This window comes from Condylura cristata, unplaced genomic scaffold, assembly GCF_000260355.1.
Source record: "Condylura cristata isolate star-nosed mole 26May11 unplaced genomic scaffold, ConCri1.0 scaffold00008, whole genome shotgun sequence".
NCBI classification, from domain to species: Eukaryota; Metazoa; Chordata; class Mammalia; order Eulipotyphla; family Talpidae; genus Condylura; species Condylura cristata.
The window spans coordinates 43,997,760-44,021,164 of NW_004567109.1; the positions used below are offsets into that span (position 1 = coordinate 43,997,760).

Below are 23,405 nucleotides of genomic sequence, written 5' to 3' on the forward strand. Positions count from 1 at the left end.
CAGTGGCTGCAGATCACTTCACAGTACTACCTCTAACACATTACGCCTTAGAGAGTGCCCTGAAGTTACATTTTAAATATCTAACTAGGTTATAAATCATTTGCCTTTACATTTGCTCTATAATTGTGTCTCAAATCACTACTAGAGTTTTATGGTGATTTTTTTTTGTCCTAATTCAAGGCTTAATCCCAGCAGATCTGATTTAGTTGATCATAACAGGCCCTTAATAACATTAAAGGATACAAATATAACATCTCAAGATGATTTTTTTTTTAAGATTTATTTTGTGCATACAGAACTGGGGTACAGGCCAGAGGCTCAGGGGCGACGAGAGGCTTCACCAGAGACAGAGTGGGGAGCAGAACAGGCAGATCTACGAAGTACACTGCTGAGGGGAACAGCGGGTGGGTCAGGAGAGGTCTGCCACACCATGTGGTCACCTCCGGGGCAGATGGGAATCGAACTCATGCAGAAGTGGCTTTAGCTCCTCAGTGCTGTGCTTTAACCTGGGGCACCACCAGGGAAGGCCCTCAAGATGATTTTGTGGATTAATATATGTACAAACTAGAAAAAAAATGGGTATGATGAAATAGTTTATAGATAGGAATCGGTGCTTTAGAAAATACTTTTAAAACTATTGCAATTAGTTAATAACTTATTATTTAAATAAGATGGATGTCTATTAGCATAAAGGGAAATGAAAGTTTTTAGAAAGATGATGGAATTAATTTGTTCAACTCTAACTGATAATATGCATTCATTTCTCTTCTGATATAAAGTTTTCCAGATTCCAAATGCTTTATTGCAATCTTCACAGCTATCATTGTTTTACCCATGGCTGCATAGATAAAGTATGAGATCAATTTTAAGTAACTAATGTATACACAAACTTGGGAAAGTACTACTACCATTTAGGAAATGATATTACATAGTAAGCTGACATAAACAATTAGACTGCACTTAGAATTTCAGTCTGTAAATTGAAGCATGAGTTAATACACCTAAATATCAGAGACACCCAAGTGAGAAATCTTTGTTGCATCTTTTGTTTTAGAATTTAATAGGTAGTGACCTTTGATAGTAAGATTAGTTCTATGGGAAGAATGAGGATCCATGAACAGGATAGAAGTGTTTCTAACATCTTGTGTAATTTAACTACTTTATAGTTTAGAACAAGCCTCGTTAGTATTCATGAAAATTTTTTAAGGTTTTTAGATTAAGCTAAATCTACTCATTTGCATCTTTCCCCATTAAAATGAAGCTCAAATGAGCACCATTATGGATTCAAGAGACAAAGTATGGTACTAGATACAATAAGAACAGTAAGAGAAGGTTGTCTAAGTGGTTTATGGAATCGGTTAAAACTTCTCAGAGGTGCTGATACTTAAAATGATTTCTGAAGTAAGAATTTTTTATTCCCCCACGGGAAATGTGAACAAAAAGAATAAGGAAATTACTCTCCATATTACCAGACTAGAAAGTATATGTAATACATTCGTAAAAATTTCAGTGGTAGCTTCTAAAAAATGCTTCATAGGATGAAAACAAATTATCATGAAATTCACAACAGTTAAAATTCATTCTCGATATTACATATTAAAGGAAGGAAAAACTGTAAAGAAAGCATATGCAACTTTTTCACAAATTCTAATTGAAAACATTTTTATATACTTAGATTATTAAATTTGAATACTGGGTGGGATGTGTATGTTATTTGGATTAAAAAAAAGATATAAATATGTTAGGACATATGTTGACTATATAAAATTGGAGCACTTAACTTGGTTTTATTATCAAAAATCTGCCTGCTATTAGAGTTTCACTCAAACATTACTTGCTATAACAAATTCCTTAGTAATAACTTCAGAAACAATTTCTCTTACAACAAGAAATCAGACAGAAGTGTCATATAAACTTATCCTTTTTATTGATTCACAGAACCAAATATATTGATCTATTAATGGGACAATGTACAGAAGTTGTGTTCTCTGAGGCTCAGTTACAGGTGGACAATTGGTAAATGAAAATTAATTCAATGTAGAACTATTTTCATTTCCCTCCCACACTTTTTTTCCCTTTGTCTTACAAATGATAAGCCTCAAGCATGGAACTATTATTTCCCCAAAAGTGATAATCAATTATTAGTTGAACTATAATTATAACATAATATTATTTCCTGACTTTTAGTGGAGGAGAAATGAGGAAGGAGGAGGAATGGAATGAACTTTATATTACTGATGACTATAATGCCTTTGAGGGATATTTTTCCATCAGAATCTAGTTGTATTAAATGTAACTCTCATTATTGACAAATATTTATTGCAGTTTTCTGTTTACTTGTCTGTCCATGCTCACCATGAGATCTCTGTAGTGCTTGATGCAGTTAAAGAATATATAAATCAACCAATGAAAAGCTAAACTGACGACTGAAAGAAGTTCTAACAATACATAAAAGAGTTTTAGTCAGTCACAGATTATGACACCATTGTTTAATTTAGATTCTTTAATAAACTTTAACTCATGTTCTCCCAGCAACAAAGGAAGGCACAGAAGATTAAGGTCTTTGGATTTGCAGTTGGGGATATTGAAAACAAACATAACAATATTGTTTTTTTTTTTTTCCTTTCTTCAATACTCTCCCACTTTGAGGTACTGGGAACAACTGTTTAAATACTGTGATATTGATTTTTTCACATTTACTTTTCACATTTTCTCTCAAGCTCTATTCATTTCAAAGTTTAAACTGAATATTAACTCAACAATGTTCAGATTCATAATGATTTATACTTTTGTCGAACATACTATAAATTTACATATTCTGTAATAGAAAGGAAAGTTTTTGACAAGTAAGTATCTTACAAATTATTACCACTTAAATGCAAAAAGTGTTTAATAAGATATTAACTAAAGAATCATGCAAATTGTGTAACTATAGACATCAATTTTTCTTTGGCATAACTTAGTTTCAATATGTCATTTAATATTAATTTAAAAGCAAAGGGAAAAACTAAACATACACCAATAAATAATTCTGGCTTATTATTAAAACAACAATTCTCATAATTACTTATTAGTCAGATAAAACATATAAAAATATAAGCTTTCTAAAATTTGGGGACATTTTCATAAGAACTCATATAAAATAATAGAATGATCTAGGTTTTAAATGTAAATGAACTCACAAACCTAAATATGACCAGACTTGTCCCAAGCATAACATTTGGTTTCATAGGATACATGTTCTTTATAATTTCTCCATTGGTATCATAAAAGTACAAGAAGTGTCAAGGTCAATTTTTGTACTCTTCATCTTGAAAGCATCCTTTTAAATATTTATAAAGAGAGTAGAATAAAATATAAATAGCAGATGCACAAGTGTAGATTGGGATAAATAAATCATATGAGCCCAAAAATAAGAGGATTCAGAAAGAATGTAAATAGTCTTATTTAAGAAGTATTAAAATATATCTATGTATGTGATGAAATGGCCTGGTAAATCAGTTGAAAAGATTGAAGCATTAACATTAGATTTAGGCAATTTAGTAAAACATGAAGGTTGGTCAAAAAAATAGTTGAGGAAATAAGATAGTTACTAACTCTACCCTGATATTGTGAATATGAAAAAAATACTATTATATATTCTTTAAAGGAGATTTTTCTGTGTTATAAATATTCTTTGAGAAACTCAAGTGGTCTTGTGAAGAAATACATTTTTTGGTAAATTAATTACCATTGAAGTACAAATATTCATACACTTATTAACTAAAGCACAAGGCTTTATGTTAATATTTTATAGTCCTATGGATTTTTCCAAATCCATGATATCTTTTACATAACATTAGATACACCCACAGTTTCATACAGAATTAATTTGCTAACCCAAAGATTCACTCTTTCTCACATCCTTCGCTTCCTTTCCCCTAGAAACCACAGATCTTCTCCCTGTAGTTTTACCTTTTCCAAAATACCATATAGTTGGAATCTTATTAAGTAGTCTTCCCTGTCTTTCTTCTTGTACAGTATTCATTTAAGTTTTTTTTACATTTCTTGACTTTGTAACTTATTTTATTTATTGGTGAATAATGCTCCATTATGTATATATACAAATAGTCCGTTTTCCCAGTTACCTATGAAAAGTCATCTTGGTTGTTTATACTTTTTAATTTTTATTAATTTATGTATACAAGAGCTAGGGTTTAGCCAAAAGTGGGGAGAGGACAGGATTCATTGGAGACAGAGTGGGGAGCAGAACAGCTGGATCCACTGAAATCCACTGCTGAGGGGAGCAGTGGGTGAGGCAGGAGAGTTCTGCTCGCCATGTGGGTTAGCAACCTAGCAAGGCATTGAATTCATGCTGCAGTGACTAATGATAGCATGTGCTGATACTTAACCCCTTGTGCCACCAAGAAAGCCCCTGCCTTCCATGTTTTGTGATTCATTTTTATAATATGAGACTATACAAGCACAGCTGAAACATCTGTTCTGCCAGTGCCTGTCTTAATATCAAAGTATTTTGAGAACCTAAGAGAATCCTCTTTTTCTCTTTAGTTGCAGGTTTTTATTCTCTTCCCCTTATATGGAATTTAAAGAATCAAACTTTTACAGAAGAAGGTATCGCACTTTAAAGTATAGCTGCTTAAATTACTGATACACAGGTGGTAGGTGTGTTGTGCTGACACGTGCCTCACAAGATGTGATGTTATCCCTCTGAATCATGCACAGTGTTGTACTGATGCTACATAAAAAATAAATAAACAAAATTAATACACCTTGAAATATGACCCAACTATAATAGGATCACAGATTTTCTGTTAAAGTCCAAGTCCTTTATGCCTATCCTGTTCTTTTGAATCCGAATATTTAGATTGAGAGAAAGACTTGATTTCTAATGTTTGTAAACAAATCTCTTTCAAGTGATAAAATCCGAGAAAGTGACTTTTTTTGATAATATATGAGAAAATATGGTTTCTTCACCTCTGATAGTTTCAGAACTAGAAGAGTTAGAATCAAATGTTGAACATGCTGCTAATTCAAGAATGAAATAATTTTTCAGAAATGAACTGAATAATGGGGAAAATATTTCCTAATTTCATGTGGATCTCTCTAATATTCTTGAGAATAGAAAACTGGAGTATTAATTTGGATCACTCACTTATTCCAGACTTGCATTCACTACTCTGAAGGTACCCAAGAAGATATTCCATTGCCCTCAACCCATTAACAAGATTCATACTCTTGGATTAGAAGTAGGAAATTATTACAATTGTTCTTTTAGAAGCAGGAAATTATTATAACTCAGTAACATTTAATATTTTAGATATTTAGATTATCATTTTCTGCATTTGCGTTGCTATTATTCATTTTTCTTTTAGCAAATTCTACTGCTTCAGGTTGTGGGAAAATTAAATACCGATTGATATTTTCAAACACACAGCAGAAATAGGAGATTTAAAAGCCAAAGTTTTTCCTTTGTAAGAGTCAGTTTTTTTGAAAGAAAAAAAGAATTTGAAAATCAAGCAGAAAAATACTAAAAGTCAGAGCATCAAATTTATGTTTTAAATAGGATTTGAAAAGATATTGGAAGATAATATAAAAACTATCTTTTCTTTCATTGAAAGAGGCAATTCTGAAGAGAGAAGATCAAGAAAAAGAGATTTAGATATTCTCAAGAATAAGCCTTTCTCCCTGTGCATGTGGACTCAAGGTATGGATGCCATGAATAATTTCAGAAAATCTGAATGGGAGAATTTATACATTATTTACCAAAGTGTAACCTGCGAGGTTATAAATTCCACCCCCCCCCCCCCCCCACACTCTTACCCCCTGCAAAGAGCTTTATTGTTTTCATTTGCTCCAGGGCTTGGAAGAGCTCCTCGAGACACTACAGCAGAAATCTTTTACAGCAGGGCTTGCAAGCCATTTAGGCCCTTCAAAGGCCTCAGTGTCCTAGAAGATTCTAGTCCTGTTTGGCTCCAGGGCCAGCCTGGAGGTTAGTCAGGTGACAGCCATCTTCTTGAGGAGTTTTACCTCTTTATCATGGAAATGACTCTGCAGGAGGTCACAGAGCTGAAAGTTCTTGCCAGAAGGATCCCGGATATGCAAATTCAAAAGGGCCTGGTTCAATTTCTTCTGGACCAAGGCAGCTTCCATGGCCTGCAGGATTTACCGTATTCATTTCAGGTGGGCTTCTGGACTTCCAGAAGAGGGCGTGTCTGCTGCGCTGGTTTTGCATCTTGCAGAAATTCTCTGCGACCTCACTTCCCGTCCGCCAACTTGTGGAAGTGGCCCAAGTCAGTCAGAGCCACATTGCCAGAGTCCAAATGCGGCGCAGAGAGAGGTAGGTATTGGAAGCCCTCAGCTGCATGCTGACCAGGTGGTTAAAGGCTGACTCCACCTTGGTGGAATATTTCTGACAAATCTGGGGCTCGTGGTTGTCAGGCATCAGTGACTAAGTGTGGCTAAGTGCAAGCAACGATTTTGCTGGGTTGTTCTTAGCGAAGAGGGTTGCAGATAATGATACCCACAGGTTGTTACTAGAAAAAAATGGTTGGAGGGTGATCTGAGGCTGATAGAAATGGTGTCACCTAGCCTGTTCTTCCAAACACTACTGAAGGAAGAGATGGGTAGTGGGACAATCGAGCGCACTCTGACGTTGCAAGCGGTTAAAGACGATTACTCAGTGAGATCTAGAGGATAGGGAAATACTGAGGAAGTGAGAGTCTGACGTGTAGTTATTTGTGGAAAGCAAAAGCTTCCCAACCTGAGAGCCTGGGGTCTGCTGGTACTGAAGATGGCTGGTCTTAAAACAGTGAAACACAGAATGTTTGGTTCAAGTACCAAAGAAATGAAGAGCATATACTTCGAGGAGAGTTATATATGGGTGGGGATAGAATGGAACTGTATGAGGTATATATGACAAGATGTGTAAAAAGCACGTAGTTTTAGTGCCTGGCACACAGCAAGCTTTCAATTCTTATTATTTATTATCTTGTTCTTAATGATACTTTGTGAATTGCTATTGTGGATTCAGTACTTTTATCTTTTTCTTTTTAAAATTTATTTATGTATGCATACAGATCTGGGCCCAGAGGTGCAAGGACAGTGAGAGGTTTCACCAGAGACAGAGTGGGGAGCAGAATAAGCAGATAAACAAAATACACTGCTGAGGGGAGCAGCCCACGGTCAGGAAAGGTCTGCCACCTATGTGGGTCACCCCCGTAGTGGGGCATAGAACTGGTGCTGAAGAGGCTGTGGCTGGCTAGATTCATGGTACTGTGTTTAACCCGTTGCAGCACCAAGGAGGGTCCTCAGTGCTTTTATTTTTATCTGTGTTACTATGGTTAGCATTAACAAGTCCTATATTATTCGTAAATTATTCATGGTCTATTTTGAAAATTTACTCCTACAAATTTTTTATTGTAGCTTTCACACAGGCAAAATTTATGTTCAAGCATGTGTATTCCATTACCGATACATGGGGGAAAATCCATCACCAATTATTCTTCTCAATTGTCCTTATTTTGACAGAGAGAAATTATCATGAGAGAAACTCTAGATAGTTTTAATAGTTCTTTTGAACCTCAGATGTGAAGGGCGAACCATTTTCTAGATTTGCCTGTTAAAGAAATAGCCCATGAAGTTGTGGGTAATCTATTGATGGAGGCAACAGAGGAAAATACTTCTATTGAGACATTATTTTTTTTTACATATAGCTCTTTTAAATAGACTGATTATTTCTCTCTCTGATTTCACCCTTGGAAACACATATCGTTTGTTCTTTGTCATTGTTGCATGACATTCCATTTGGCAGTTGGCTTATTTTTAGCCAGACTATCAAAGTATTTTTCAACTGGATTGTCACTGCACTTGAACTTGGAATCTTGTAACGTGAGGAACTGCATTGTGAAAAAGAAGAAACTTCTAACAAATGGGAAATTATAAATCTAGACCAACTCAAACATGCACTGGTAATTATTATTATATCCTCAAATGTAACATGACTCAATAATAGTTATAGGTAATTAATATTCTACAGAAACAAGTCTTGGCTTTAATACAGAATAATAATGTAGTATATGAAGTTGTTACTTCTTTTACTCTGAAATAGCTTTAGAAAAAAACAGAATTTCTTATAAAACTAGATTAGTTTCTAGTAAGTATAATGTTATAGAAAATGTTCTATAATATGTTGAATATAGGGAGTTTAGAATTATGTCTTAGGTTTCCAGTATTTAAAATCTAAATTTTCTTGTCTAACAACTAGAGATTGCTGTAATTAAAATGCAGTAAAATAAAATGAAATAAGTCAAATATATTCTTCTATGTAAATATATTATCCAATATCAAGTGGTTTTTAATTACTACAATTCAATATGACTGCATTTTAAATATAAACATCTACATTTTTAAACTCACAACCAGTAAATTAAGTATTGTAGTATTCAGTATTTAAGAAAAAAGAGACTTAATTACTCATATGTTCTAATCTGTGGGCTTCATTTTACAAAACACTGCTATGAATCAATTCCATTTGTTTTCTTTACTAGATGAGTGGAAGAAGAAAGTCAGTGAATCTTACATTATTATAATAGAAAAATTGGAAGATGACCTGCAAATCAAAGAAAAAGAACTTACAGAACTAAGGCATATATTCAGGTAAAATTATCAGTTATTATTACAATGTATACAAGTCTTCATTATTTATCTTGTCTTTAGATATACTTCTGCATATTTAAAAACAGGACCTAAGTATCCTCTTATGTAACTAATCATATTTAAGCCTAGAATATGAGGTTATTCCTTCTCGACATTCATGCAGCCCTAACATAGAAATACCTCATCTATTTAATGAGTTGCATGCTCCCATTGTTAAAGTTTAAAATGAAAGAATCCTGAAGACTAACTTGAATGCCATTTGTTGCTGATCTGAGTAATCTTCACTAGAATTAGATTTTGTAAGTCATACCAGCAACAAAAAGACCTCTCTAAATGGTAGTAAAATGTTAGCCACATAGTACTCTTTGGGATATTAGGTTGAGGCCATTGTTAACAAACTTTCTGGTCTCTTACCTTTGAAAGGCTATTTCTTAGTGGAGCTGAGTATCATTCTGTTCCTGAATACTCATGTAACAAGGTATAGTATCGACTGCAGGCTTTAAGTGAGTGTTGTCCATGATAACAAGGGAAAAATAAAAAATATTAAGTGGGTGTATATATGTGTACACACACACGTATGTATGTATGGACAAGATCTTTTTATATGCATAAGCAGTCTTGCACTGAGTAACTGGAGGTATTATGTAATATCAGTTTTAGTTGCCTCACTGTTTACTTAAAACTGTCATGTTCATGTAATGGAGAACCTCATGACAAAGAACTGCTTCTATTTTAAGAGGAACAAATGTAAAGCTATGACCAAATAACATTATATTTTTCAAAATAACTCAGATATGGTATATATACACAGTTGATATAACTCAAATCAATTTATCTATCTGGAGTACATTTTATATGAAATTTGTCACTGGGTTAATATGAGTGTTCAGTTTATGATTTGGTAGAATTCATTTTTGTATTATTTGGCCCCAAATGATCAATTTAATGGTAACACTCATGATGAGACACCCTGTGTTGACTTTTGTAAGTTGTATCACATGCTAAAGTATGGGAAACGTTTGAACATGTGGTAGAGGTATGACTGGCACTTTAGTATAATAGATATATATGTACATAGTCATTTTGTTGGAAAAGATAAATGTTGAACTAATAAAAAGTCCTCAGGCTCTTACTGAACATAAAATAAATATTCTGAATGAAATATTAAATTGAAGAGATTGTCTTCAACTTTATAAAATCAAAACCTCATTTATTTTTAGTATTTTATTATGTATGAAATAGGTTAAGGCTAATTTAAACAGACATATCCTTTTAAGGATTAATTGTAACACTAGATTTGAGATGTAGTTTTTCTCATACCACACTAACAAATAGCTATTTCTACAGCTCCTGCTATACTAGCCTTTTCCTATATTTCTACTACATGTGATATATGTGACTTCCTATTTTGCTGATTAACATTAGGGGTGAGAGATAGGAACCTCTGTCAGGGGAGTATAATTCACAAATTACTGCGCCAGCTATATCCCAGGTGTTATTCCAAATACATTAAATGTAAAACTTATTCCACCGTCACCATTACCTTAAGTAATAGTGTTAATTTGGTAGATAATAAGCTAAGGGCTAGAAACATAATTTGTCAAGATCATAATATCAGTCAGTGCTGGAACTGTGATTTATAGCAACGTCTCCCTGAATCCATAGAGAAAGGCTCTCCTACTGTACTCTGCTTATTGCTTCAGGAGTTCACAGTCTGGTTGAGAACGCATATATAAATAACATTCAGAGAAGACAAGCTATGACAAGTGCTAAGTGGAGGGAAAAACAAGATGATTTCAAATACAAAAAAGACTTGGGGCTTTGATTTATTCAGTAAATTTGAAACACATTCCAGATAAAAGTCATAGTTAAGTAAAAATACAGGCAAAAATGGTGGAAAACCATGGAAAGTCTAGAGGATGTAAGAAAAACCATTGTCTAGACCACTTTATTTAAATTGCAGAAGAAAACTATGCAAGTCAGTGTAAGGATCTTACAGTAATAAAAAACATAATTTAATTTTCTTGTATTTATAAACTACATATCCTTGATATATTATTTAATACTGAGTTTCATTTGCAACTATAAAGTATGGTTCATAACAACAAGCTAGAGGATATATGCAATATCATGTCAATTATATGGTGAGTACAAAGCCTAACATACCATATATATTAAATAATTGCTTCTATTATGATTGATAAAGGTATTTTGAAAGACTGAAGATGTTATTATCAATTGTGAGTGACAAATAGTTTATTAAAACTTAGAAATTGAAAATGAAAATTGAATAACATGATATCTCAGCTATGAAAATTGCATTGAAGAACAACACTGACAAATAAAACCAAAATTCTACTAACTTACAGCTTAATTGAAATAGTGCTCACTGTCTAATATAGATAAGAGTGCTCCGTGATTCCAAGTTATAGAAGAAAAAAAAAATAGAATAAGATTAATGTTTTCAATGAGTCATTAGGAACTATAAGCTAACTACAGAAATATATTTGGGTTTTAAATGCCAATTTTTAACCACATTCCTCCAAAATGTTAAGTCTAGTCCTAGTCAAAGAAGTTTGAAAAAATGTAAAACAATGATGTTGATTGATTTAAAACTGTATTTTATAGGAAAAAATATAGCTTAATTATTTTTAAAACAAAATTTAATGAACATAGTTCAGTTGTTTCTTATAAATACAAGTCCCATTTTAGAGAGAATGTTTAATGTTTAGGTGTAGTCTGAAATGCAGAGTTTAATTTATACTCCAAACACTGAAAATAACATTTTCTACCATTGGCTTTCAACTTTATTAAATGAGTTAAAAGTGAAAATAACTTAGGAATTGAAGGAGTTAGAATAAAGTGTTTTTATATCAAGAGGATGTTATCAAAATTAAAAACTTAAAATGTTAGAATAATTCAAGATAATGCCAAAATCTGAAATAGAAATTTCAAACATTGTGACTGAGATGGATTTGACACATTTTGGACTACAGTATTAGAAGACTCATCAGAATGGATGTCAAATTCCCTGAGAATAATCAGAGGATATTTTGTAGGATGGAAGATTGGTAATGGGGTGCTAGAGACTTTAAGGAAGCTATTGAAATGGTCAATTTGCCAGAAATGATAATAACAAAGTGGAGGAGAGGATTAATCACATCCTAGAATTGTATTTTTCCAAATTGCTAGCTAAGGACACCCTACAGTGGAGTAGTTTACAGTGTTTACTAAGCTTTTAGATTTTGTGATTCCACCTTGTATCATATGAATCAGAATCTCTGGGGATGACTTCTAGAAACCTGAATTTTTAACAAGATCCCCATGTAATACTTTTGCATGCTAAAAATGTTACTTTTGCTAAAGTTTAGAAATTGTACTTCTAGAAAGTTATCCAAGTTGCTCTGAGAACTTTTTGCCTGAGGTTATAACGGTGAAGGAGTGAAGAACATGGGAATAGAAAATAGGCAACTAATATGGTCTACAGAGAGTCAAGAAAGTAAACAAATTTACAAACAAAAACAGAGGATGGTATTCTGCATTGTCTGATTCCATCAAAGCAGATAGCATCACCAGAAAGAAAGTCGATTGTGCTAAGGGCAAAGTCCTCAAGATTTTCTTTTCTCTAGAATAAAATGATGGATGACAAGGAAAGATTATAATGGAGTGATAAGAATATGAATTGTCTTAGTCATTGGCCCACACAGCAAAATTTAAAAGTTAGTCAGGAAAATTTAAATTTACTATTAGTTAAATAGTAAATTTAAATTTACTTTTGTATGTGATAACATTTCATTTAGTAACTAGGAAAATTTAGGTGTTAAATGTTAGAAGCTTGTTTCCTTAAGTCTTCTATAATATAATGAGTGCTTATGTGATGAACAACTTTGTTATCCTGTCTGACAACAGGCTTTCTCTAAACATATAGATAGCAGGAAAACTTTATGTTGCCTGAAAAGATCATACTTGACTCACAGGTCAAGTATGATATAAGTGTACACACAAGTTGGTCTAGGGTTTTTATTTGTTGTTGTTTTCATTTGTTGACAAGTTTCTGTATGGCATTCATATAATCCCATTCATTAAAACAGATTTTTCTTAACATAATGCACCAGGACTGTCAGCACAATCTTCCTGCTCTATCTCTCACTGTATTATAGTTTGTACTATAACATAGTATTGTACATAGTATATGTACTATATACCTATATACTATGCAGTATAGTATATTACATAGTATGTGTATATATGTAGAGATGGTATAGAATTAACTTTAATATAGATTAAAAGTAGTACGTCATTATCTTATTTTTGCCAATTTCTAGTAGCTTGGAATGAGAACTTAATAGTGGAAGAAGGAAATGGGAAGGGAGTGTTCCTTCATCTTTCATTGTAAAATTGCATGTACGTATAATTTTGGACATGCACTGAGATAATGGATGGGAGACAGGAAGTAATGAGGGAAAAAAAGAAGGCAAGAAAAAAGACAGAAGTGGTACAATTGAGTGCCATTGATTACTTACTTCCTCAACTGTACTGTCTCAGACCTCTATGCTTGTCAATATATTACCACTTACTACCAATATATTACCACTTACTACTAATCCTGTCTTTACTCACTAACAGGTCTGACCATTGGTGTGTATGTTTACTACTGGCAGCTTCTTTGTCTAATTTGGCTTTATATATATTTATATTTATTTGTGACATCTATTTGTATAACACTTGAAAAGAAAACAAACTGACAATTTAGTGCCTACCATATGCCAGGCATGCTAGTAGGCATTCTAGTGTGCATTAGCTCATATAATTCTAAATGTATATATGTAAAATGCTTTAGCACATTGACTGGCACATGGAAAAGCTCATAAATGTTAGTTAAATGGTTATCACCATTGTTTATATTGATACTAACAATCCTCCTAGGGTGGAATTGCAATTGCCATTTTATACCTAAAGGAAATGAGACTAATCAATTTAAACTGACTAGAGCTAGGTTATACAACTTCCTTAATTGAGCTGGGATTGCATCCAATGTGCTTGATTTAAGAATGTATGATCTTTACCATCTTAGTTCTCAAAAACGTGTGGATCAGTACTGTCTTTGAAAAGTTTTTATTTTCCCTATGCCACTCCACAGTTTTATCATATTTTAGAACTTCCCCTGAATATGAAAGTGGAAGAATATTCCTTTATATCCTTCCATACAGTTTCTGGTAGCACATGTATCCCTTTGTAAATTTTGAAAACCACTTATGTGATAGTTCTACACAGGTAATAGTTGAAGATTTTCAATTAAATTACTTTTGTTTTGATGCGTTAAGTCATTACAAATTTTAGCCTGTTATCAAGTTTAATTTTTATGGTTAGTCTGTAATTTGAAATTTGAACCACAATGGAGAGGATTTAGAGACATCAATGCCATGAATTTTCAAGATAATCAAGGCATGTTATTTTTCTCATTTTAAATCTATTTTGGCATTGAGAAGATACACTTTGGCCAATAATAATTTCTCACTTTGAAGTTGAGTGTATCTCGTAAGTGAACAAAAATAGTAAAAAGAATGATCTGTTCCATGGGCAAACAATCTCGATATATAGAGAAAATGAATTAAAAAAAGAGAAAAAAGTTTTAAATTTTCTGAAATGTAACTTCCTGCTAATTTTCTGCCTGCAAATTTCCTCTAAACCAAATGCAGTCCAATGTATTCACCCTTTAATTGAAAATTACTCCCCTAATTGACTTTATCTAAATTATAAGCAATTATAAAATTTAGCTATTGTAAAATAAGTAGCTGAAGAACCATTGCAGTTGTCCTTATCTAAAAAGGGTAATATTCTCTATCAGGGTATCAAAGTGTTAGTAAGATATTGAGGGGGGAAATGTTATTTTACAAAATTAATATAGAGTGAAAGTAGCATTTGCTTACTTTGGTGTATTGAGTTAGTGCATTATGCTAATTAGAAACTACACAAAAAACAAACAGCAACAAGAGATTTGAAGTAAAAAAAGAAGAGAGACTTTATATTGTTTTAAAAACGCTCCCTAGTTCTCTTTTTGATTGTCAAATTTAAGCAAGCTATGAGTAAATTTAATAGCAATAATTTTTTTTTAATTTATTTATTTATTTGTCCATACAGAACTGGGGTACAGGCCAGAGGCTCAGGGGCGGTGAGAGGCTTCACCAGAGACAGAGTGGGGAGCAGAACAGGCAGATCTACGAAGTACACTGCTGAGGGAAGCAGTGGGCGGGTCAGGAGAGGTCTGCCGCGCCATGTGGTCACCTCCGGGGCAGGCGGGAATCGAACTCATGCGGAAGTGGCTTTAGATTCTCAGTGCTGTGCTTTAACCCGCTGCGCCACCAGGGAGGGCCAATAGCAATAATTTATAAAAACCATTTGGTGTAGCTTTTCTCTCTCTTTCACTTTCTTAATCTCCACTTTTGCTGACTTTGTTTTATTCCCATCCAGTACTACCTCAAATACTCCTTACTCCTTCTTTATTCCCCTTCTCAAGTCCAAAGCAGACCAATAAAAAAATGAAAATGATCCATATTGCAGCTTTAATAAAAATAATTAACTATAGCAATTTGTAGTTACCAAAGCCCTACAAGGTCTCATCCATTTAAAACTCAAAATAACTCTACGACATGAATTAGTGTCATCTCAATTTTATTGTACTTACTGTTTTTGCTAGGTCTGCTACGAAATGTTTATTGTATGAGATGTTTATTATATGAATGAATGATATACTTCATGTTGTTAGATTGCTGATTTGATCTAAGAGCTATAGGACAAATACATTTTTGATACTACATATAGTTCTTGAGAATATATCTTTTGCAACATACCTACTGATCATTTTTCTTTTAATTATTTGGGGGTTGGAAGGAGCAGCATGGGAACAAAAAGATACACAAAATGTTACAACCAGCCATTTGAAACCTGAAGTTTCAAAATGGGAAACTAGATATAGAAACTAAAATAAATACTTTCTTTCTACTCTTTGGACATTTCCCTAAATTTCAACCAATGAATTAATTTAAAACTATATCTACCTATCTGATTATTTTGGACAACAGAGTTTTTCTTTTTCTTTTTTTTTCTTTTTTTTTTTTGCCAAATATTCCATTTTTAATAAGTTCCCACTGTGGTTATGTCAGATATCTTCTTGAAGGGTTGAGGTCATGAGGGAAAAGTTTAATTGGATCACAAAACTGCATACTTTTCTAGATAAAAGGTGAAGTCTAAGGAAGGAGTTCATTATGCTACAAGAAAGAAAGTAACCTTTGGGTACAGAACTACCATTTTTAATGATTAAGAACAGAATTTATTATTAGAAATATATTCATAATAGTGACTTCATTTTAATTAGGAACTTCATCCACGCCCCAGCAAGCTCTGTGAACTCATTAGGATATGTTAAGTTACAGTATGGCAGGGCAGGTGATGAAAAATGTGAGGGGAAATTAAAAAATAAATTGAGCTTAGGATACTAGAATACTCAAGTGATGCTCAGTTGTCAGTGACTATGACATACACAGTTATGTTAGGAAAGGGAAAAGAAGAGAAAATTAAATGCTTTTCTAAGAATGGCTGCTTTAAAATCTTCATATTTTAATTGTATCTATCAAAACAGAAACATTTGACTGAAACTTAATGGAAAATGAGAATTAGGATTCAAAAATAGCCCCCAAAGTTTTTAAGAGAAACTACATTCCAGTACAGTTAAGATAAAAAGTTGCTTTATTAATATCACACTTGTGATCTTGTGGCAATCTATTTTCTGTTCATTTTTGTTAGCATTGCAGAAGTTGTATAAATTTGAGGAGGATAAAAATCAAGAGGAGAAAAAGGATTAAGCAGTCGCTCATTTTTTTTTTCTTTTTTTCTTACCAGGTATATCTCTTATATCCTTTGACTCTCTTCCTCTCCCCTCCTTCTTAACCTCAAAAACTTCACTTGGCTAATTAGTGTCTGCTACTTTTCATAAGTGTTTTGTTTTTTTGTATCATCTACTTGTTTACTATGCATAATTTCCTCAAACTCCTTCCATTTTGCTGTAAATGGCAAGCTTTCCGATTTCTTAATGGTTGAATAACATTCCATTGTCCATATATGACACCTACTATATCTTCTTTCAATCCTTTATCAATAGACACTGAGATTATTTCATATCCCACTGTTGTAAATAGTTCTGCAGTAAACATTGTACAGCAAATTTGTGTGTGTGTATAATTTTTATTGAGTTGTTGGTTTCATTTTCTTTGAATAGATGTCAAAGAGTTTCTGGGTCATACAGTATTTACATTTATAAATTTTAAAAATGGGCAATGGTTTGTTACTTTCTAAAATGACTTCACTCCCACCAACAGGACTCCTCTACATCCTCTCTAAGACTTGTCTTGGGGTGGGGGGTGGGGGGGTGTCTTTATAATATGTATGAATATTTTTTGATATGTCTGTTAATTCTTTGGTGAATTAACTGTTCAACTTCTGTCCAGTTATCGCTTGTTTGTTTTTTATTATTAAATTGTAGAAGTTATTTATATACCTCGAACATTAACCCCTATCCATTGTGTAATATATGAATACTTTCTCCCATTCTGTGGGATATCTTTTTGTCTACTTATATTTTCTTTCATTGTGTAAAAGTTTTTAGATTGAAGTATTCTGTTTATTTTTTTTTCCTTGCCATAGGTGTTGTCTTGAAATCATCTTTAACATTGATGTAATGAAATCAAATGCCATTTTTTTTTTTTTTTAAAGATTTATTTATTTGTGCATGCAGAACTGGGGTACAGGCCAGAGGCTTGGGGCAGCAAGAGGCTTCACCAGAGACAGAGTGGGGAACAGAACAGGCAGATCCACGAAATACACTGCTGAGGGGAGCAGCGGGCGGGTCAGGAGAGGTCTGCCACACCATGTGATCACCTCTGGGGCAGGTGGGAATCGAACTCATGCAGAAGTGGCTTCAGCTTCTCAGTGCTGTGCTTTAACCTGCTGCGCCACCAGGGAGGGCCCCAAATGCCAATGTTTTATATATTTTATTGTTGCAGGTCTTACAGCTGAGTCTTGACTTAAAGAGTGTCATCTACATTATTTTACATGGAGTCATCCAATTTTCTCAATATTACTATTAAAGAGACTTTCCCGCTGCTCATCTTGGTTCCTTTATCATAAATTAAGAGTTGCCATATATTTGGATTTATTTCTGAACTTTTATTTCCATGCTATTAATCCATATCTGTGTTCACATCAATGTCATATGATTAATATTTTAATGATTTCTTTATAATATAAAATCAGGTAAAATAGTGCTTTTACTCTCTTCCTTTTTACCAGGATTGGTTTTGTTATTCAAGGCCTTTATGGTTTCATAAAAGTTTCAGTAATTTGTTTTACAATTTATTTGAAAAATATTTTTGGTATTTTGATGGGGCTTGTATTAAATTTACATTCTACTTTTAGTGCATAATAGAATAGCAGAACAGTCATTTTGACTAAAATGACTTTCCCCATTGTGAGCATGTCCATCTTTTTGTCTTGATCTAATCCTTTAATACTGTCTTGTATTTTCATTATATGAGTCCTTCTCTTTGATGGTTAAATTAATTCCTAGGCTTTAATTATTTTTGAAATGATGGTGAATGGAATTATTTTCTTAATTTTTCTTTCTGTTCATTGTTTGTATATAAATATGAACCATTACAGGACAATGAGAGGGGTGACCCAGGACCCCCAAACCTGCTGGCTCTAAATATGCTTTGCCATCTGTCATATCAAGACAAAATATATAAGACTTTCAATGGAATGGAACTAAAATACAACAAGTGTTAAACCCAGAAAAGACAAAGAAAATAGTTCCCCAACTAAGCGCCCTAAGTTATCTTTCCCCTCCTGGGTAAATGTCCAGCTAAACAGGGCTAGCCCAAAGCAAGGCCTAAAAGTCTGCCTCATGTAGAAAGTACCAGCTATTGTGGCCCATAGAATAGGGTCAAAAAAACTAAGACAAGTCTGGGAGAAAAAGAGCAAAATCAAAATGAGGATACATGCTGCCATTGTTAACCTCACCACAATCTCTCACCCAAATACTAATGTGTATTTTTCACATAAAATCTGTTTCAACCAGTCCAGGACCAAGAAACCAATGCAGCTTCTTCACATGCCTCTCTGCAACACTGCTTCCTCCAGATATTCTAGTTTTCCATCCTTACACTTTCCTTCAGCATCTCCTCACCAGCTTTTTCTTCTCCCTACTCAACTCCACCTTATCTTGGTTTGGGCAGGGAACCTGAACTCTTTTTCAAGGAGACCACCCTGTTACACAAGCAGTTTTTATACATTGATTTTATACCAGGGTACTTTGATATATTTATTTATAATTCTAATAGCTTTTTGGCAGAGCCCTTAGGGTTTTCTATGTACAGTATATTTCATATTGTCTACAAATAATAATAATTCTTTAAAGCCTGGTTTTATTTTATTTCCTGCTGTTTTCTCACTGCTCTAGTTAATATTTCCAATACTAAATAAAACAGACTGATGAGAGTAGGCATCCTTGTCTCTCTCATTCCTGATCTTAAAAAGAAGGATGTTGTTTCTACCAGTATGTATATTAGGGGGTGCACATTTGTGATATATGGCCTCTGTTAGGTTAAGGTAGTTTCTTTCTATTCCATCTAGTTTGGAGGTGTTTTTTCTTTTTAATCATAAGTGGATGCTGATCTTATCAAGTACTTTCTTTGAACCTATTGATATTATTATGATATTAAACTTTACCATTGTTAAAATAACCTATTACATTGGTTGATTTTTGTATATTGAACATTCCTAACTTCTCTGGGATAAATCCTACTTATTATGATATTTAATCCTTGTAATGTATTGTTGAATTTGATTTGCTAATATAATTTTGAAGATATTTTCATCTATATTTATTAGGGATATTGATTTTTAGTTTTTTTGTGCTATTTATAGCTATTTATAGGTTTTGGTATTATGGTAATTTTGAACTTTTTAATGTACTAGGGAACATGCTCTTTTCTTTAATTTTTATAAATAATTTGAGCAAGATAGGAATAAGCTCTTCTTTAAAAGTTTAACAAAAGGAAGCCTCTAGCCTAGGCCTTTTGTTTTGTAGGGGAATTTTGAGTTTCAGTTTCCATGACTGTGATTAATTTCTTTTTGTTTCCTCATGGGTTAGTCTTGGTAAATTATATTTTTCTAGAATAATTTTCCTTTGTACCAGGTTATTGGTATAGGTGTGTAATTATTTACAGTAACCTCTTGTGACTTTTTGTATATCTATACTGTCTCTGTAATATCTCCTCTGTCGTATCTACTTGTTTTTATTCATGTTTTGCTGGTTATTTAGGTAGGTAAAGGTTTACCAATTTTGTTTGTTGGTAAAGGTTTACCAACTCTTTGCTTCTTTCTTTGTTCAGTTAATTCAGTTTAATTGGTTACTTGTATGATCTTTTTCATTTCTTATTTATCTCCACTTGTAACATTCATTATGTCCTTTCTTCTACTCACTTTAGGTCTTATTAGTTCTACATTTTGAAGTTATTTTAGATGCAATATTCCACCGTTTATTTTGGATCTCTCTTGCTTCTTCTTCTTCTTCTTCTTCTTTTTTTTTTTTTAAAGATTTATTTATTTGTGCATACAGAACTGGGGTACAGGCCAGAGGCTCAGGGGTGGTAAGAGGCTTCACCAGAGACAGAGTGGGGAACAGAACAGGCAGATCCACGACGAAGTACACTGCTGAGGGGAGCAGCAGGCAGGTCAGGAGAGGTCTGCCACGCCATGTGGTAACCTCCAAGGCAGGTGGGAATCGAACTCATGCGGAAGTGGTTTTAGATTCTCAGTGCTGTGCTTTAACTCACTGCACCACCAGGGAGGGCCAACTTATTATTTCTTTGTAGTGATTTGCTTTATTTTTTTAATGTTTCTTATTTTCTTTCTTTTTTTAATCTGCTTCCTTATTTATTTCATATTGAGGTAACACTACTGATTTACATCAATTTTTGTGTTTTAGAACATCTTTTTACTCAGGTGTTGTTACTATACCACACCCACCACTTACATATACACCCGCAGTCTACCTCCATCATTCATGGTGCTCCCTCTTGTCCATGCTTTCACCTCTCTTCACCCCACCCATTTGGTAGCATCAGTTCTATAGTCTGCTTTCTAGAGTTCATTCTTAGTTTGACTTTATCTGACCTTTTGTTTGGTTTCTTTGTATTCCATATAGAAATGACACCAGCTAGTATTTTCTTTCTTCTTCTGATGTATTTCAGGGTGTTTTCAACACTCTATTTGATAAAAATTACATACTAATTTCCTGGATCCTTTAAGGGTACCATCCCAGGAATATGCGTGTTAGACAGAGTTCTACAAGTGACTGAAGAATTAGTCATGATTCCTAGTGCTCCCAATACAAAGAAAGTAAAGTCTGAATTAACAGAAAATATAAAATACTGAATCTATTGTTTTATTTTTAGAAAGATAGACAAAAAATGAATGAGTATTTTCACATAAAATGTGAGGGGAGTCTGGACTTCAAGGAGAGTGGAGAGTAACTAACTCATAGGATATGTGTGATTTGTACATCAAAGAACTCATACTGTGTAGTAAGATTTTGCCTTGCCCTATAGATGTTTTTCAGAGAGAAAGATATTTCTGGTAGTATTCCAACCCCATAATTTTCATTTGTGTAGGTAGTTAAATGGGGGTGGTGAAAGTTTCTTGTGAGTGTACAGGGCCTTAACCAATTTCTACTCAAGATAGTTTCTCTGTCAGATGGACTCATGGGAAGGTTTGTTCTAAACATTGAGGAGAAAGACCTGTCATTAAACTACTAAAGGAAAGTTGTACATTCACAATCAATTTAACAGGAATAGCAATAATTGCAAAATAACTTCTCCTTGCTAATAGTATATCATGTGTCAGGTACTGTCGTAACCCCATAACCTCGGTGGTTCTTTCAGTGACACGTCATATATATTATTTTAACCATTTTATAATCAAATTAATTGAAGCTTTAAGAGGTTAATAAGTTACCCAAATTAGGAGGGAAAAACAGTACTTAAAAGGTAGAAGCAGAATAAAATTTGAATCTTTTGGTAAATATAGGGACCAAGATTTTAAAGATGAACTACATTTTCCCATTTTGAAAAATCAAAATATGGCAAATATTGTTAACTAATATTAGCAATTCACATGGAAAAACTAATTTTCTCAAGAGCTTGTTGCCACAGAGAAGCTCTTTCACTGTTTGCCATTAAGTTCATTATAGTCAGCTTCTGTGAAAGTGTTTCCTTTTCTGCTGAGTGCACTCTTTAGTTCATCTTTTTAGTTTAATTTTCCCAATACATAGATAATGCAATTGGTTTTGAAAGTTTAGAAGCCAGGTTCAGGCAAAGGCCACCCATTTCTGAGAACCATGTTATTTTGTGAGGTTACTGCATAAAATAGTCTCATTTTAGGTAGAAATTTAAAATTGTAATGTTTTCATTGGAAATCATTTCTTTTTGCATCATCCTCTGAGCTGGGTCCAATGCAGATATGAGTGAAATTTGATGAGTTATTTCTCATCAAATCCTGGATACCTTTCTATTCTATATTATCAACATATTAAAATGACTGCTTGGAGTCTATTGTATTTTTACCTACCATATTCCAAAATGAGTTGAGTTTTCACAAACGATAAGCATATCTATGGTTTTTACTGCTGTGAAGCTGAAAATGGGGGGGAGGGAGGTTAGGAGGGTAGAAAACTTCTGGAATATTCCCAAGTCTATGAAAATAAATCACTGGGTTTGCAGTTGCTCATGAAAGCTTCTCACTGAGATCATTCAACATCTTTATTGAGACTTTTTCCTTTCAAGAGTCCCTGGAGAATAGTACCTTGCCTTTTTTTTTTTATATTATTTTTAAAATTCAGTAACATTTTGAAGTACTTAACTGGGTACCTTGATAATACTGTTCTGAATTTATATTACCTCTCAAGTATAAGACCTTTACAAATGGTATGGAAGGCTCACTCACTGATGACTATGTAATCTCACTAAAGCTGCTGGAGACTTAAATAGGCAAGAGGCAACTTGAATTGACCTCAGAGGCCAGGGGTATGATCTCATTTCAATGGAAAAATGTCCTGGGAGTACTAGTGACCTCAAGAGGTCAAGAATTTTAGCTTTACATTCCTTTTCAAAGGTTGCCTATGACTTTTTAGGGCCCTCCTGAGGCAATGGTCTTTGTTCAGTCAAGCCAAAGATTTCATTAATTGAATCACCAACACTATTCCTCTCCTCGCTGGGGACTGTATCATAGTACCCTATCAGAGTTTAGATATTTATCTGTGAAATTTGACCCAGTCAGAGTATAAGGAAATGTTGCTTCAGGCAGAATTTGTAAAACATTGGTATTATATCCCTTACTCCAATCCTTTACCAAGGGCTACATTTTTTTTTTTTTTTTTACTTTGAAGAGAACTTCAACTTCTCCATCAATAGGATGTAAAATTTTGAATGTGAAAGAAATAATTCCATCAAGTGTCTGTGTTTTCTATTTATACATAGAATTTAATTCAGATTATACATAGGACAGAGAATTGTGCTTAGTCTTTAAACTGATCTATTGAAATTTCAACATTAATTTTCTCTCAATTTTAATTATTTTCCTACAGAGGCATTCAACATTGTTTTTCTAGATACAAAAAAAAATTTTTAGAAAGATGT

At 33.4% G+C, this 23,405-nt stretch overlaps 1 protein-coding gene and 1 pseudogene across 1 annotated transcript in view; one reads left to right on the top strand and one right to left on the bottom strand.

Annotated features, from left to right (window-relative positions):
• Positions 1-5,994: 5,994 nt before the first annotated feature.
• LOC101621000 lies at positions 5,995-6,442 on the bottom strand (annotated as a pseudogene).
• A 1,485-nt stretch (positions 6,443-7,927) lies between these two features.
• Positions 7,928-23,405, top strand: part of LOC101621241 (serine/threonine-protein kinase TNNI3K) — a 242,120-nt gene continuing 226,642 nt past the window's right edge. Inside the window, exons 1-2 of the mRNA XM_004679519.1 lie at positions 7,928-7,967; positions 8,547-8,655. Of these exons, the coding sequence (XP_004679576.1) occupies positions 7,928-7,967; positions 8,547-8,655 (149 nt within the window). The remainder of the gene's footprint in view (positions 7,968-8,546; positions 8,656-23,405) is intronic.